At 43.2% G+C, this 17,124-nt stretch overlaps 1 protein-coding gene across 1 annotated transcript; it reads right to left on the bottom strand.

Moving 5' to 3' along the window:
• Positions 1-16,054, bottom strand: LOC310795970 (inhibitor of nuclear factor kappa-B kinase subunit alpha-like). Its single transcript, XM_083658082.1, has 22 exons — positions 15,920-16,054; positions 15,400-15,547; positions 15,216-15,310; positions 14,957-15,074; positions 14,474-14,543; positions 14,259-14,347; positions 13,954-14,043; positions 13,718-13,842; positions 12,007-12,114; positions 11,769-11,904; positions 10,466-10,660; positions 9,339-9,441; positions 8,714-8,837; positions 7,997-8,148; positions 6,716-6,777; positions 6,417-6,526; positions 5,788-5,837; positions 4,178-4,286; positions 3,903-4,050; positions 3,699-3,748; positions 2,782-2,881; positions 1-740 (listed from the first exon to the last, which is right to left on the bottom strand). Exons 2-22 carry the CDS (start codon positions 15,502-15,504, stop codon positions 681-683), a joined length of 2,199 nt encoding a protein of 732 aa, XP_083514208.1. The 5' UTR covers positions 15,505-15,547; positions 15,920-16,054; the 3' UTR covers positions 1-680.
• Between the last annotated feature and the right edge of the window lie 1,070 nt (positions 16,055-17,124).

Below are 17,124 nucleotides of genomic sequence, written 5' to 3' on the forward strand. Positions count from 1 at the left end.
AAAAAACATGACATAGAAGTGTCATACCTTTATAAAATGAATACACATTCCTTCATGCATGATTTACCAGCAACAATCTCTACTCACGATTACAATAAAATAAATAAGTCTTGGTTAACTGCCAGATATAGCTTTTTTACATTTTAAAATGTACATTTACAGTCAGTTAATAACACAACTAGCTTCCGAGATCATGCTGTTTCACACCTTATTATGTAGTAGAGTAAATGCATGATGATTATGATTATGTTATTTGATCCCATAGGCACTCAACAATTGTGCCAAGATAGCCTTATATTGCTGTTTGACATTCTTCAGACTACACCGAATACATGAAAAAGGTCTGTCTGAAGGCATTTATTAGTTTCTGACTCTGGGAAAATTGTCATATTCCCCAAGTATCTCAGAACTATTTCTTTAACCAAATCACACATATTATTCTATGTGATCTCCTTTTGATAACAAATAATAATGTGACATTTTTCCACTTCCATTCACTGAGCCTCCCCTGAAAATGCTTGGAGGCCCCCTGGGGAGGCCCGCCTCCCACTTTGAAAGCCCCTCTCGTACAGTATTAAGTTAGCCGACACGTGGAGAGAGAAAAAGAAAGAGCTAGTGTAACTCTGTTGAGGCACTTGTTTACATCTCCAGCTCATAACGTCGAGTCCTTTGGTCAGTTTCTACAGCTTCTGAGGTTGGGCTTTCACTGACCCATACTGAGTCCAGCTCCAGTCCTGATCCTAGAGAATGAACAGACACACTGTCAGTGTGATTAGAACAACAAAATCATGTATACTACTGTGTTATGGAAAAAGCCATCCTTCATCTAGTATCTACTGAACATTCTCCCCATCACTCCTATGCCATTCTCTCCCAGCTCACCACTTGATCCTATCAAAGAGCTGAATCTTCATAATGGAGCGCAGACTCAAGAGAGCGAATCACAATGTTGTTTACAACAACGTCCGGCTAGACAACGCCTCTGTCACACCCATACAATTTAATGGGCGGGGAACAAGTGAGATCAAGAGAAAATGCTTCAGTCTGAAACGCAGGTTTGATGCTTTCATATCTCATTAATTAACAACACTTTCACGAACGTTAGTTTGGAGACCTAATTTACCTGTTGGGCCACAGAATAAAGAAAATGACAGATTGAGTGTACCCAAAACTAGCGGTTAGTCCGACTGGCAGAGAGATGTCTGTTGGGTAGATTTGGTTTATCAACACGGCACATAAAATAAGCACAACCAAACGTCAGATAGGTCGGACCACCGTGTTTAAATAGGGTTTATATCTTTTAACGTTACAATTACGGCTGAAAATGACAACATAAATAAACAATAAACACGTTTGTGATATCTCCACAATTCAAATCAATCAGCAGGTGTCTACCCGGAAGTGCCTTTTGTTGTTTATGGTAACGTCGCGGTGATTCGGTCTATAGAAAACAGTCAATACCTAATGAGCCACTCATACAGTTAACAGTTTGAAAGTGCCAGCGCAAACATGTATGTATCATGACTAACAAACGTGTTCATCTCCAAAATTTACAATCATCTCCCATCTTGTCTCTATCAGTCGCCCTGTGGCAAGTCAGTTGATCAATAGACCGAACCACCGTGACGTCGCGTTAACAACAAAAGTCACTTCCGGGTAGACACCTGCTGTTTGTTCCCCACCCCCGTTTGCTCCGCTCCATTTAATTGTATGTACGTGTATCTACCCGCACGTTATTTTAAACAAACATTGTGATTCGGTTTATAGTGAACAAGCAAAGGGCTAGCAATGTTCAACCATTTGTTTATAGCAGCTATTCCCAACCTGTGAGCCGTGACGGTATTGCAAGTCGGCCGCCAAATCATTTGCAAAACATTACGATCTTCATGAAAACATTTAATTATTATTATTATCATCATGTATAAGAATGCATTTCTCCATTGTTGAATGATACTGTTATTTAATCAATTATTTGTTAGTCTATTGCAGACAGCCCCTCACTTTTAGTTTCTGATTTCTGTGGTGCTGATGGACAGCTCCTTTTATCATTCATATAAAAAGTGCTCTGAGAATGCATTATTTGGCCTCCGTACTGTTTACGGTCACGAACATTTTTGAGATTTTCATAGTCGGAAAAGGTTGGGAAATGCTGGTTTATAGCACTAGGCATCTCACGAGCTACGCACGGTCAACTCCTAGGCTCGCCCGCTGCGCGGGCTTGCCCGTCCTGCAGCACACGGAGCTGGCTCTGCAGCTCGCATTTGCAGCTTGGACACTGCGTGGCCTTGCCCGCAGCTAGGCTGCTGTGTGGCCTTGCCTGCCCTATTGGCACGCGCACAATGTCTCCCTCTCTCTCTCCCTCGGTCTCTCTCCCCCTCTCTCTCTCCCTCGGTCTCTCTCCCCCTCTCCTCTCTCTCCCCCTCAGTCTCTCTCATGAGCCTCAGACTGATGACATCACTGATGAGATCATAAATAATGATGTCATCACTGATGACAGTGTGATTGAATTTATGACAGCCCTGATGATGTCATCAGTGACATCACTGAACTATATAGCCTTGTGTGTGAGAGTGAATTTATGACATCACTGATAATGTCATCAGTGACATCATTACTGAACTATAGCCTTGTGTGTGAGTGAATTTATGACATCACTGATGATGTCATCAGTGGGACAGAGAAACAAACAGACAGAGCCCTAGCTCCCATTATACTGATGATGATGATGATTATTACCCAAGCAATCTATATTGACACACTCCCTCACACACAGTAACATACCATGACACTGTGGTCCATCTCCTGGGTGTTGTTCTGCAGCAGAGAAGTCAGCTGACTCAGATATCGCTGATTCTCTTCCAGTAACAGATGAACAGACTCACTGAAAGACCAAAGGAGACGGGGCATTAAAAGGGAAAGTCCAGCCGAGATACTAGAGATCAGAGAGAGAACAATGCTGTGATGTTGTCGTGCCTGCTGGCTCAGCTGTTGAAGAAGGTGTTATTTCACACGCGATCAGTGACACAAGCAGTGGCTGCATCACATTGTTGTCTTTTGAGGCCAATATCGATCAAGAAGTTGCTGTCTCTCCTCTTCTACGATGCTCCCTGTGCGCTTGTTGAACGTCGGTGCAAAATGACGAGTCTAGATATATTTTAGAGAGCTGAACATGCTTTCTGTTGTAAATGATGAGTCTAGATATATTTTAGAGAGCTGAAAATGCTTTCTGTTGTAAATGATGAGTCTTAGATATATTTTAGAGAGCTGAAAATGCTTTCTGTTGTAAATGACGAGTCTAGATATATTTTAGATAGCTGAAAATGCTTTCTGTTGTAAATGATGAGTCTTAGATATATTTTAGAGAGCTGAAAATGCTTTCTGTTGTAAATGACGAGTCTTAGATATATTTTAGAGAGCTGAAAATGCTTTCTGTTGTAAATGACGAGTCTAGATATATTTTAGAGAGCTGAAAATGCTTTCTGTTGTAAATGACGAGTCGTAGATATATTTTAGATAGCTGAAAATGCTTTCTGTTGTAAATGACGAGTCTAGATATATTTTAGAGAGCTGAAAATGCTTTCTGTTGTAAAACTCCATTGTAGCGGTGTTAAAAGCATCTTAACATGTTGTCACATTGTCTACATTGGGCCTGTTATCCATGGAATAATGAAAATGAAAATGTCTTGTGTGGATCTTACCTATCAGTGGGCTTTTGCAGCAGTGACTGTGATGGAGAATTGTTCTGGGCCTAAAGACAAAGCCAAACACAATATTGGCTATAGGATCCTCCTTCATGCTTATACATTTCCTATGAGTGCCTCATAGGTCATCTAAGTCCTAAATGTTATTGGTCACCAATAGCTAAGCATATCTTCGTGTAGTACCATTTGTTATATACTCACACAGGCAATCTTGAGAAGGTACCAGAACTCTCTCTGTCTCTTCATCTGCATCTGCATCACTGCTGCCTCTGCAGCTTTGATGTTCTCTACTGCCCTCTCCAGCTTGGGGAACAAATCGACGATGCGTCGCTTGCACACCAGAATGGTACTACAGAAGGAGAGAAGGGGGAAAGCAGAAAACGCCAGTGTCTCAAGCACAGATAATCTTGAACGGACAATCCTGTTGTGCTTGTGTTTATCTGTATCTGTGTGGACTGGACTTGAGGCTAAAGTACCTTAGATGAGTGTACAAGTCTTTCAACACTCTGTCCTGGTTCTGAACTGTTTGGAGTATGGCCTTCACCATGTCCGAGCTATCACTGTAGCCATGTGGAGGGTCCGGACCTGCACAAACACGATGCGATGACAATCGACATGCTATCATTTCACACGTACGCGTGTCATTTATCAAATGAATATGGTGCATTTTCTATATGAATAACCTGCTGTGTTCTTTGTTCTCAAGAGTATTGCATTGTGGGCACATTATGAAATTTAGCAGACGCTTTTATCCAACGTGACTTACAAAAAGCACATTTTGTCAACAGTAATGAAATCAGCTGTGCAACAGAGAACGTCTTTTTTCCTCTTTACATACCAAGGTGAGGTAATTAGTGCATGTGCATGTGCGTGCACGTGTGCCATGGTCTTCCTGTGTCCCATAAGGCTCTTTCACACCGGCCTTGAAAGCCGAAAAATGCACGGAAAATAGGATTCGCGTCTCCGATGTGAAAGTCATGAACGCGCGTTGGTGGATAATTGTTTTAGGCCTTTTGTCCCGCCACGGTAGGTAGTCACAGCGCCGGGTTACCTGGCAACCCGCCTCCACTTGAAAGCGTCGTTGCAGTGAGCCGGAAAAGGTGCGAATGGTCAGCTCATTCATAAAAAAATTACAGGGGAAATCACCTCATGTAGCAAGAAAGTGCACGAGTGAAAGTAAAAAAAGTAGCCTATACAATCATGACTGCAGGGACGCCAGGAGGAATGCTCCGTGCGGTTAGGCTTTATGCTCAAACGATGTTGACATTAGTAGGTCAAATTAACGGATATAATAATAAGCTTCAGAGGGCTATAGCTGTCTGAGGAGCAGATGCATGCGTTTTGATATGAATGCTTTTTTGCCGCGATCTGTGTGTGAAAGAGCCTATATATAGTTAAAGGAAGCTGTGGGTTGGTCTTTGAGCCAGGGGGGCGTGGTTTTATGAGATTTGTGTCTTTGTTTATCCTAATGTAGAGGTTTTCAAAGTCTGAGAATGTGGGCCTCCCCTCAGACGCTGCCTCCCTCCCCCCCATCATGATTATGTTATTTGATCCCATTGTCACTCAACAATTGAGCCAAGATAGCCTGACATTACTGTAGACATATTTAAGACTACACCAAATACATAAAAAAAAGGTGTCTGAAGAGATTTACTTGTATGTGACTCTGAGGAAAAACAGTAAAATTCCCCCACATGAGGTACTATCTCTGAACTATCTATTTGACCAAATCACACGCATTTAGGCTATTCTATGGGACCTCCTTTTGATAACTAAATGTAATAACTAACGTCCTATTTTTTTCCACTTCCAATCACTGAGTCTCCCCTGAAACGGTTTGGAGCCCCCCCCGTGGGGAGGCCCGCCTCCCACTTTGAAACCCCCTGTATAAAAGCAAGTGTGGGGATTTTCACTCCTTTTGCCACGTCTATCTACTCGTGTGGGCCACAGAAGTGAACCATACGTGTGTGAATAAAAGAACTTCACAGAAGACTTTTGAATCTGTCCTCACTCATTATTACCGACAAGTGCGAAACCTTATTTTCCCCTACGCCCGTCAGTCATTCTAAGTGTTTTCTATACTCACTTTTGCACTTGGCTTTCAGTTGCTTGTAGAGTTCAATGGCCTTTTCCTCCCTGCAAACAGACATAAACATATCATGGCGTGCTAGTCAAACACAGGAGTACGTTCAGTGAGAGACTGATTCCACCTAGATGCAATACGGAGAGGCACAGGAAATCATTCCTGCCTGTGGCCATTGGTCTATTTAATGCCTCTCTTAAAAGAGCACCTCGGAGACGCTCAGTCTCCCTGAGACTGAGCCAGCCGATAGGTTAACTGAGCATGGCTGAGCCACGTGTAACGTATAGGGCAAGCCGACTTAATATAAGGCCAGGGTGCAATAATGATAATTGACACGGAATGTATACTTACTCTAAGAATTGTATTTTGCTACTGACATTCTACTTATTTTTTGCTTCTATCGCATTTACTAGTTATTCTATGCTATGTTGTGTTTTTCTGCTTATTTGCTTATATTGCATCTACTACTGTCTATTTTATGCTATGTGTGTTCTGTGAGCGAGCTACTGTAACTTGTCCCAATTTCCCCCCGGGGATCATTAAAGTCTTTCTGATTCTGATTCTGATGTGTGATTCAAAATCATTTTTAAAGGAGCGATTGGGGTAATAAACACATCATCAGAGATACTGACAGCTGCTCCATGACGTCTCCTTGTTTCCTTGCAAATGGACTTCTCTGCAGCTCCACAATCTCTGAATGTAGAGACACAATCTCTTCATCCAGATAGCCCACCTCCGCAGCCTATGGCAGAAGACACAGAGACGTAGAAACAACATGAATCAACCTATGGCAGAAGACACAGAGACATAGAAACAACATGAATCAATCTATGGCAGAAGACACAGAAACATGAATCAACGTGAAGCAAACCTTACAATGCATCTGTGTGTATGTATGGTGGTTGTGTAACGAGGAATGAAAGTGTCCTACCTGTGCAAACCCAGATGCCTTCTCTTCATTCTCCTGCCAGGTCTTCAGCATTTTTTCTGAAGCTACACGGCCATACACAACAACAGGAGATAATACAGTTATGGCACCGGTAATGATTTCCCATAATATAGAGGTTCAAAAACTTTTCAGGTGAAGTACCAACCATTTTTCCCCATAAAATAAAATTCCCATGATTTAACCATGCGATAATTGCATCAGAAAGGCTCAAATTTAGCCTTGTTATTTAATAACAACTAGGGATGCGCCAATTGTGAAATTCGGGGCCAATATTGATGATCAAACTAACAATTTGCTCGATAGCTGCGGATGTTGTTGGTTTTTTTTTTTTTTTTCATTAGCTATGCTGTAGCTTGCTCACCAAGCCTGAATGGTGCATTCAACACACCATGACATCGGCAAATTTCCTAGGTGTACTTGAATGCATCACAATGTGATCGTTGAATGGTTGAATGTCAGTTAGTTCAGTTTGATTTATTATGTTTTATCAGCTTTCAGGTAATCATTGTACACACACTTCTTCATGTCTGTCTTTTCCAAATAGGCTAGTCGATGAGTTCATTCCTCTTGAAATGTCACTGGAAACGGCATGTCGCTGATCTTTCTCCGGGACACACGGCCGACATAGTTTCACTTTGATGTGAACACGTGCGCACAGCAGCACCCATTGCCCTTAAAGGGACACTCCGCCGATATTCAATGATGATTTATGTTGCACATAATCTCACACATAATACGAAAACTGTAAACAGTTTTGCAGACATCCATTTCGTTTGACAGTTATTGAGAGTTGATTTGGGTTAAGTTGTGGACCAGTGATGTCATTTGTGCATGAATCTCACCTCACTGGTCCACACCTTAACTCAAATCATCTCTCGATAACTGTCAAACGAAATGAATGTCTGCAAAACTGTTTACAGATTTCCTGTGTGTGTGAGATTATGTGCAAAATAAATCAGCATTGTTTTTCAGTGGAGTGTCCCTCTAAGTGATGCCAGAGTCGTGCAACTGGAGCTGGGTAGGCTACTGTTGTCCGAGTCCGACCGCAAATAACCAACACAACATTGAGTCGGCGCAAAATTGATGCGAGACAACGGATAAACGTTGTATTTGCTGATAGGCTGATGACAGTCAGTACCACCAGGGGGCTCTTGAGTAGCACCAGGGCGAGCCTCGCGGGCCCTCAGTGGTGCCCCCAGACCACCGTTTGGGAATCAGTGCGATAATGACATGACAGCAGCACAGGAAGGAGGATGGACTCACAGATGCCTGAGTTCCTCTGCTGGGTGAACTGGTGCAGGTCGTACTGGATGCTGCTCTTGAAGAAAGCCAGCTTGGCTCGGAGCTGCTGGGACTGGGAGAACAGCAGGTTCTTGTACCGCGTTAGGTTGGTGTTGTAACGCAGCAGACTCAGCCTGCACACACACGCACGCACGCACACACACACACACACGCGCACACACACACACACACACACACACACACAAATGGGAGGAGCATCTTAGAACACTAACTAATACATGCACACTAATATTCCACTATTATTTCCGAAAATGACAATATTCAGAATGGAATAGGGGTCATGTCCAGCATATTCCAGTTGGATTTTCCAAATTTAGTATTTTGCGATTAAGACGTGGGCTATGCCGATATTATTGGGGTTTTAGGGGGGGGGGGGGGGGGGGCGGACGGTGGGGGTCATGGACCCCAAACATATTTTTTGGGGGGGTCACGGCTCAAAAAGGTTGAGAACCACTGCAGTATGTCATGGGGACGTTTTATGTTATAGTAATGGGAGTATGCACGGCTGCATGTAAACGGGAATACTAATATTCAGTTTCATTAGCCATGTAAACAGCTTATTCAGAATACTCCTTTTAGTCTTTTTAGGAATAAGGGCAAAAACCACAATAGTGTGTGCATGTAAACGTAGTCAGTGTGTGTGTGTGTGTGTGTGTGTGTGTGTGTGTGTGTTCTTACATGGCAGCCCTCTGTCCCTGGTACAGGCGTATGTAGTCCTCTTTCAGTCCACAGATGTAGCTGACTGCCTCGCCCCACACCTTCCTCAGTGCAGCCAGGGGCAGCTGGGTCTTCGTCTCCCTGACTGAGATGAGACATGTCAACAGAGACAGACTTACTGAGATGAGACATGTCAACAGAGACAGACTGACTGAGACGAGACATGCCAACAGAGACAGACTGACTGAGATGAGACATGCCAACAGAGACAGACTGACTGAGACGAGACATGTCAACAGAGACAGACTGACTGAGATGAGACATGCCAACAGAGACAGACTGACTGAGACGAGACATGTCAACAGAGACAGACTGACTGAGACGAGACATGCCAACAGAGACAGGCTGACTGAGACGAGACATGTCAACAGAGACAGACTGACTGAGCTGCATTGCGGGCGAGCCCGCGAGATGCATCTACAAACTATCAAGGACTTTCAAGGCCTGTGGGAGTCCCAGAGATCAGCACCAGGGACAGAGACAGTAAGTGGCTTTACAGCACAGTGGACGGTTGTAAATCTCATGTATAAAGTTGACAGTGTCGGGCAGGGGTCTGGCAGTCAGCTGTCCAGAGTATAAATCTCACCTATAAAGTTGACAGTGTCAGGCAGGGGTCTGGCAGTCAGCGGTCCAGAGTATTTGGTCAGGCTCTTATCGCAGAGGTAGACTATGGAGCTGTCCCATCCTCGCTGAGGCAACAGGGAGCAGAGCACAAATCACAGCCAGGTGTTGAAGTAAGCCCCTCCCCTCCCCTCTCTCTGACAGTGCACGTGCGTGCTTCACCGGCTTCGAGCCGCGGCACGTTCTGTCTCAACTTCCGCGTCCTTGTAGAGGTCGGTGGGGGAGGGGCCTAGGCCAAATCTTGTGTTAGCCTCCGACAGTTTAAGATTGAAGCCACTTATCCTTGTTTGCTACACAGTTTTGACCTGTGTGAACATTACCTCTTCACAGAGTAGTGTAACAGTTGACACTTGCCGGGGGGAAACTAGTTGCACGTACCACTTTAGCAATGGGCTTATGAAATTATTGGGGGAAAAAAAGAAAAAAATTAGTTTTTGAAATAGATTGTAATCCCCAATCTTGCCACGTCTTTTCCTGCTCAAGCACCCCTAGGGGTTTACACTGTAAATCACTAGGACAGTGTTTGTTAGTGGTGGTGCGATACACCAGTAGAAATCTGTGATGCTGAGGCTTCGCTTTGAGCGGAATCTATCCCACAGGTTTCAGGTTAGCAGGAAAACAACTACACTGTCATATACTGTTACTGTCCACATACACTGTTACTTGTTACTGTCCACATACACTGTTACTTGTTACTGTCCACATACACTGTTACTTGCTACTGTCTACATACACTGTTACTTGCTACTGTCTACATACACTGTTACTTGTTACTGTCCAAAATGTTACAACTATTGTGGAAAAAGAAAATCGGGACATAAAATTCAGGCCATATCGCCCACCACCACTAGTGGTTGTTTTTGCACTTGTGGTACTGTGGGTTTGATGTGGGATTGTGTGCATGTGTGTGTGTGTGTGTGTGTGTGTGTGTGTGTGTGTGTGCGTGCATGCGTGCGTGCATGTGTGTGTGTGTGTGTGTGTGTGTGTGTGTGCGTGCATGTGTGCGTGTGTGCGTGCGTGCGTGCGTGCATGTGTGTGTGTGTGTGTGTGTGTGTGTGTGTGTGTGTGTGCGTGCGTGTGTGATTTACATACCAACCCATCTGGGAGGCAGTGCGCAGGAGGTCTGCGCGGGTCGAGGGAGACCCCCGTGTCAAGCAGCAGCTCTTGGCTGAGCGGGGGGATGTGAGTGTGTGTCTCCAGACGCTGCTGCAGGGAGTGCAGGCCCTCTTCAGGACCCAACACCAACGAGTGCAGCTGTGCCGACGTCATGTCCAGCACATGAATGACCTGGGAGGGAGGAGAGGAGGGTGGAGAGCCAGCGCTTTGAACACGAGGAGAACATGCAAAAACTCCACACAGAAAGGACCGGGGTGGAGATTCGAACCCACAAGCTTCATGCTGTGAGGTGACAGTGCTAACCACTGCTCCACCGTGCCGCACTAGGGGTGGGAATCACCAGATGCCCACGATACGATCCTAAAACGATACTTGAGTCACGATACGATAGTATTGCGATATTGTGGATATTGCGATATATTGAATATTGCGATATTTCGATATATTGCGATTTCTTACTTTTTCAACTGCAAATGATGTCCCCAAAGGAAAACCTTGTCAACATCTGGTTTATATAAGAACAATTTTCCAGTCTGTACATCTGACTTCAACCATTTTATTGAAGCAACATTGTCAAGTAGACAGACCAACAACTTTCATAAAGTCATGTTATAGTTGCATATACCTGACAAACTGAACTGTTTGTTACAGTCTACTTACAGTCCACCTTAACTGGATGTGTGTGTGTGGACTACTGTACTTAGGTAGTTTTTGAACAATGCAACTTCACTTCACTTGCATAAAACTTGTGCAGCCCACTCAGTAACTGGGGAATTTGTAAATTACTGTTATGACAAAACTGTTACTGTTAAAACAAAATGAAAATATGCTACCGTTTGTTTACTGCTGGCCTTGGAACTAAAGTTTATAGTAGCCCGGTGGCCTGGCATGGCCTGCAAAAACAAACAAAAAAAAAAAAATTGTTTGTTTTTTGCAATATTGATACTTGGCGTCCAAATATCGATACAATATCGTCAGGCAAAATATCGCGATACTATGGTGTATCGATTTTTTCCCCCACCCCTACGCACTATACGATACAAGCCCTGATTTTCTACTTGGTGTTTTTGGAGTCCCCACATCAGAGCCCAATCGGCGTTGGCAAATCGGCACTTGATTGCTACGTGTGAACTTTTCAAAGACGCGATCCAAAGGTTGCCAATGATCTCATCTCAGTCCCAGACGCCCGACGAATAGGATACAAAAAGCCATAAATGCGCTTAATAAAATCTGGTAACTTAATGTTAGCGGAAGGACAGCCAAGGTTCAGGTCATTCACCTTCATGCTGAGAATAGTCTGCAGAGCAGTGTAGCAGCAGGGCTGCTTTGCATCGGGGTCCAGCCCTCCACCTCGAGTCGCAGCGTCCCACAGTAACAACATCTGCAGAAGGGACCCCACTGGCTCCAGCAGCGGCCTACACACACACACACACACACACACACACACACACAGGTTAGAATGAGTGAGAATGCGTGACGTTGGTAGGTGTAGGAATAGTTTTTGGAGGTGGACATACATGCTGAGGTTGTTGGGGTATGGAAGGTGTGTGGAGAATCGGACTTCTCCATTCATGTCTTCTACTGCCATGATGTCTTTGGGACCTTTGTTCTTCACCTTAGTTGTCCTATAAGAATCAGCAAAAACATCTTTATTATGATGAACTCTACACTCAAGCAGAGAAAGACTGACCATAGGATTTTACACCACTGAGATATAATTTATATATATGTCAGTGTTTTACACACGGTGGGGACTAGATGTATAAAACTCTACCTACATTTGGGACTAAAATTCTGTATACGGTACTCAAAGATGGAGGAGACATTACACTGCAGATAAATGTCCTAATGAAAAATGACTATAATATTCCCCTAATCTTCCCATAGGGACTTAGACCACTACCAGGCATCTACGCGATTTTTATAACAATATTGTAGCCTGGTAAACCAGCCGATCACATGAACCACATTTCATTTGGGAATGAAGAACGAAATGAAATGTGAGTTCAAGTGACCGGCTGGTTTACCAGGACAACAATATTGTGGCTTCTAGATGATCACGGTCAACGGTCATTTCCGTTGTATCAACAACAAAGAGTATAAGGAAAGCAAGAGGCGAAGCTGTTCTGCTTCTTCTTCTTTTTTTTTTACAACAGCGTTGCAGTCATTATCTTGCAGTGGTCAGTGGAACAAACTGTTAGCCTTCGGCTCGTATCAATGTAACATCTTTGGCGCAGATCAGATGACGTGCGACTACGCAAGATAGATATTAGAATGTTTTCATACAACAGTGACGGTTATACAGGTAGGAAAACTGACTGGAGGGGGCCTTTAAGGTATGTTTTATATTCTATGGTATCACTATAAATAAGATAACTGATATTTGTATACTTTCATTCTGAATTTAGAAGAAGAAAAAAACTGTGATTTTTTTTCACTTATAGATTTATAAATGTATAGATAGATAGATAGATAGATAGATAGATAGATAGATAGATAGATAGATAGATAGATAGATAGATAGATAGATAGATAGATAGATAGATAGATAAGTCAGTGGTGCTCTTAGTGACTTTATAGTATCCAATCATACTTTAAAGCCCCCCTCCAGTGGGGTAACTGATATTTGTATACTGAATTTATTATAGTGTAGAAGGAATCTCCTGCGCTTCAACCCCTCCACAGAGGGAGGTCGGTGCTCTCAGAACAGGACAAAACAATGTAAACAGGTCAATGGGCCACTTCCAAAAGGACTAACCCAATGAGTGAGCTGGAGCACACGAAGTCACTTAAATAAATTTAATAAAGGTACAAAAACTGACGTTTCGACGCGCACTGCGTCTTCTTCAGGACTCTGAAGAAGACGCAGTGCGCGTCGAAACGTCAGTTTTTGTACCTTTATTAAATTTATTTAAGTGACTTCGTGTGCTCCAGCTCACTCATTGGGTTAGTCCTTTTGGAAGTGGCCCATTGACCTGTTTACATTGAATTTATTATAGGTTTACTAGTTATTTTAATTGGGGTATGTATATTTTTAAGTATAATAACAGCATAATTGTAAATTGTTAAAACCTCAAAAACAGTATTCATAAATGTGTTATATATACACTATGTGTTTATGTGTTTGTGCACCCTTTCTACATAGAGTATTTCCCCGTGTCTATCTTCAGCTTGTCCCACATCAAAGTACAGAGAGGAAAAAAGAAAATAGCAGTGAAGATGACTCACCACTGTACCGGCTGCATGTGGTGTAGGAAGGGGCGGAAGCCACAGATGCATTCAAACAGCATCGTCCCAAAACTCCAGTAGTCCACAGTGACAGTGTAGGGTTTGCTCTCAAAGAGCTCGGGGGCCTGCCACACGTAAACACACATAGAACAAGACAGGGCTTAACAACACATTGAGCGCATGATGAAGGTTTCATATCTTTTGGAAAGGTAACGTAACGTTGCCACAACACTTACCAGATACTGCAGAGTTCCAACAAAGGATGTACAGAGACTGCCCTGGTCTAAGTCTTTGGCATAACCCAGATCTATGATTTTATGGACAAGCTGGAGGAAAAAGTATTGCATGATTTAATATCATATCATATCATATCATATCATATAATTTAATATCATATCATACCATATAATTTAATTTAATATAATATAATATAATATAATATAATATATTATAATATAATATAATATAATATAATATAATATAATATAATATAATATAATATAATATACTGCACGTGTAAGATAAGAGGGCATGAGTTCACCTTCCCACTGATGTCCTGTAGTACTATGTTCTCTGGCTTCAGGTCTCTGTGGATAATCTTATTTTCATGAAGATACTGGATACCAGAGCCTGTGTATATGTTCAGATATTCATAATTACATGACAACATGACATGACACTATGCATCAATATGTGTCTACACAGTGGCTTATATTACAAGTGAAAGCAAGCAAGCAAACAGAGGAACATTACTACCGATGTCACTGAGCAGCGAGAGGACTTCACTCTCCTTGAGGCCGCAGCAGTTTTCTGGTTTATTCAACATCTAAATGAGATATAGAGAAACACATTGATGCTGTAGTGTATGAAACAATCAAAAAGATTGTGTGTTATTTATGTTATATATAATTTCTGTTATCATTTGTTCCAAGAAGTTCTGAGAATGAAGGTAGAGACAACAATAATGTGATAGTGACAGTAATAGTAATAGTGACACCATGGCAAAACTGCTCCAAATGACATGATTATGACATCATTTGGACCAGGAAGTTCTGTGGATGAACGGGGAGCACTCTGTCCAGGCAAGATGGAGGGAAGTTAAACACTGTTCATTTGCATAAATACTACTGATTTTGTAATAATACAAAGCTAGCTGGAAAGTGCAGAGTAGCCCTTTAAGACTGTCCTGAACCTACTGTATTGAGCCATGCCAGCAGGTGTGAGCTAGCCAGCCTGTACCTTGCGTAGGTCTCCTCTGGAGCAGTACTCCATGGCCAGCAGAGGAAGGTCGTTTAAAGCGATGGAGCTCATCTCCTCTGGAACTTCTCTGGCTTCAACTACGTTCACATGGCTCAGCCTGTAAGGGGAAGAAAGTCACAATCACCCTATGATGATTCGACAGGGAACAAGGTGGCTAGTTATTCAACTCAGTGATCACAGAATTGGGCTCGTTTTTAGCGGACAACTTAGCGAATGCGAGCTGATTGTCCGCACTCACTTCTTCATGATCTGGATCTCTCTGCTCCAGCGGTCTTTGTTCTTGGAGTTCAACTCCAGGCGGCACAGTTTCACAGCGATCTTCTCTCCCGTCTCCTGCTCCAAACACAGATGAGTAAAATAACACTGAGCCAAAGGCAGCTCCAGCCAGGGTCTTGAGGTATCTGGACGGGGGTAGAACTTACCAGGTGTTGGTACAGGTAGACATGCCCAAAGCCCCCTATCCCAAGCCTCTCCTTCATCTCCCACGAGCCACACAGCTGGCCTTGTCTGAGCGGCACCCTCTCCATGACGTCTGCTTGTCTCTGGGCAGTGACCTGTTAGTGACTTCAGCTATACAGCAGATCAGGAATGGGTTACTTATATATTAGAGGTTTGCACTAGGAGAGAATGTGTCCTGATGACTGCCTTTACCGTTACCTCCCCAACTACTACAGCATATAGCTTTATCTAACAACAAAAACCTTCACAGATGGGGTTCTTCGGGGGGGAAAACAGGGTATCTGCAGGTGTCACAAAGCCAATGTTAATTCTATTTTTGAAGAGCCTAATGCTCCTAGAATTTAATTTAAGACCATTTTAAACAAAAAATAAATAAAACAGAGCTGGTGTTAGTGGAATTGTTGGCTTTTTATGCCACGAAACGACGCGTAACATCCCAGTCCAGAAACACGAATTCTTGCAGACACATATACGTCAATTCACCTGTAGATGAGGAGGTCAGAGTCGCTGGAGGACAGGGCTCGTATTCAGAGAGATATCCATGTTGTTTATAACCTTATAACGTTACTTCTTGTTGTCTTGTGTTTACACTCCCGAACAGGCAAAACAACCCTCTCCACCTTCCCACACGCGGCGATATTGTTTCCTCTGTATGTTCTCATAAGGAATGGAAACGTCCAGGGTACAAAAAGAGCGCCAGCAAAACCACTTTACTACTGTACAAAGTGAAAGTATAAACTGTGACAGACAGTCAGGCAGGCGTTGCTTCAGCGCATGCGCATGCCCTTCGGACGAGCAAGTGGGGCCAACCAATAGAAAACTCGGTAGATCTCTACCACATTGTACCCACACTCAGAGCCGTGTACCCACACAACGACACACAGGTAACGATTTAGTTTCCACAGCAATACATTCTCCTTTTCCCCCCTTCTTTTTTTTTTTTTTTTTTTTACCAAAAGGCATCCTTCAGAAAGAACATTTCCAAGCCCTCCCTCTATGGAAAAAGTGCTAGTATGTTCACTAGATGGCGCACTATGCAAGGCTTCAGACAGTCAGTGGTATCAAAGACGATGGGATTTCAAGCAAGACGGCCCAACTTCAACTCACTTCCTGTCATTTCGTCACATGGGTTTCCGTTTTCCACGGCCAATGGCCACTTAGGAGACTTGCTGCTAGCAGCCAGCAAAGTGGGAGGAGGGCCTCATGACCATGTGCAATGAAATAAAATCTCTCTCTCTCTCTCTCTCTCTCTCTCTCTCTCTCTCTCTCTCTCTCTCTCTCTCTCTCTCTCTCTCTCTCTCTCTCTCTCTCTCTCTCTCTTTCTCTCTCTCTCTCTCACACACACACACACACACACACACACACACACACACACACACACACACACACACACGTAATACATAATCACAACATAAACTAGACCTAAAGTAACAAATAATAATACACAAAAAGGAAATAAATTATTTGGATTATGACATCACTGATGAGGTCATTGATGATGTCACTGATGATATCACGAGTCTATGCATCAGTTCACTGGACATTGTCGTCGTGACATCACCAGTGATTTATGACCTCACTGATGATGTTTCTGAAATCATCAGTGATTTATGACATGATGACTGTCATCAGTCATTGCTCGTGTGACATCACTGATCACATCACAGTAATGTTCGAGTGACATCACT

Source organism: Poromitra crassiceps (genome assembly GCF_964638095.1).
Source record: "Poromitra crassiceps genome assembly, chromosome: 22".
Classification (NCBI taxonomy): domain Eukaryota; kingdom Metazoa; phylum Chordata; class Actinopteri; order Beryciformes; family Melamphaidae; genus Poromitra; species Poromitra crassiceps.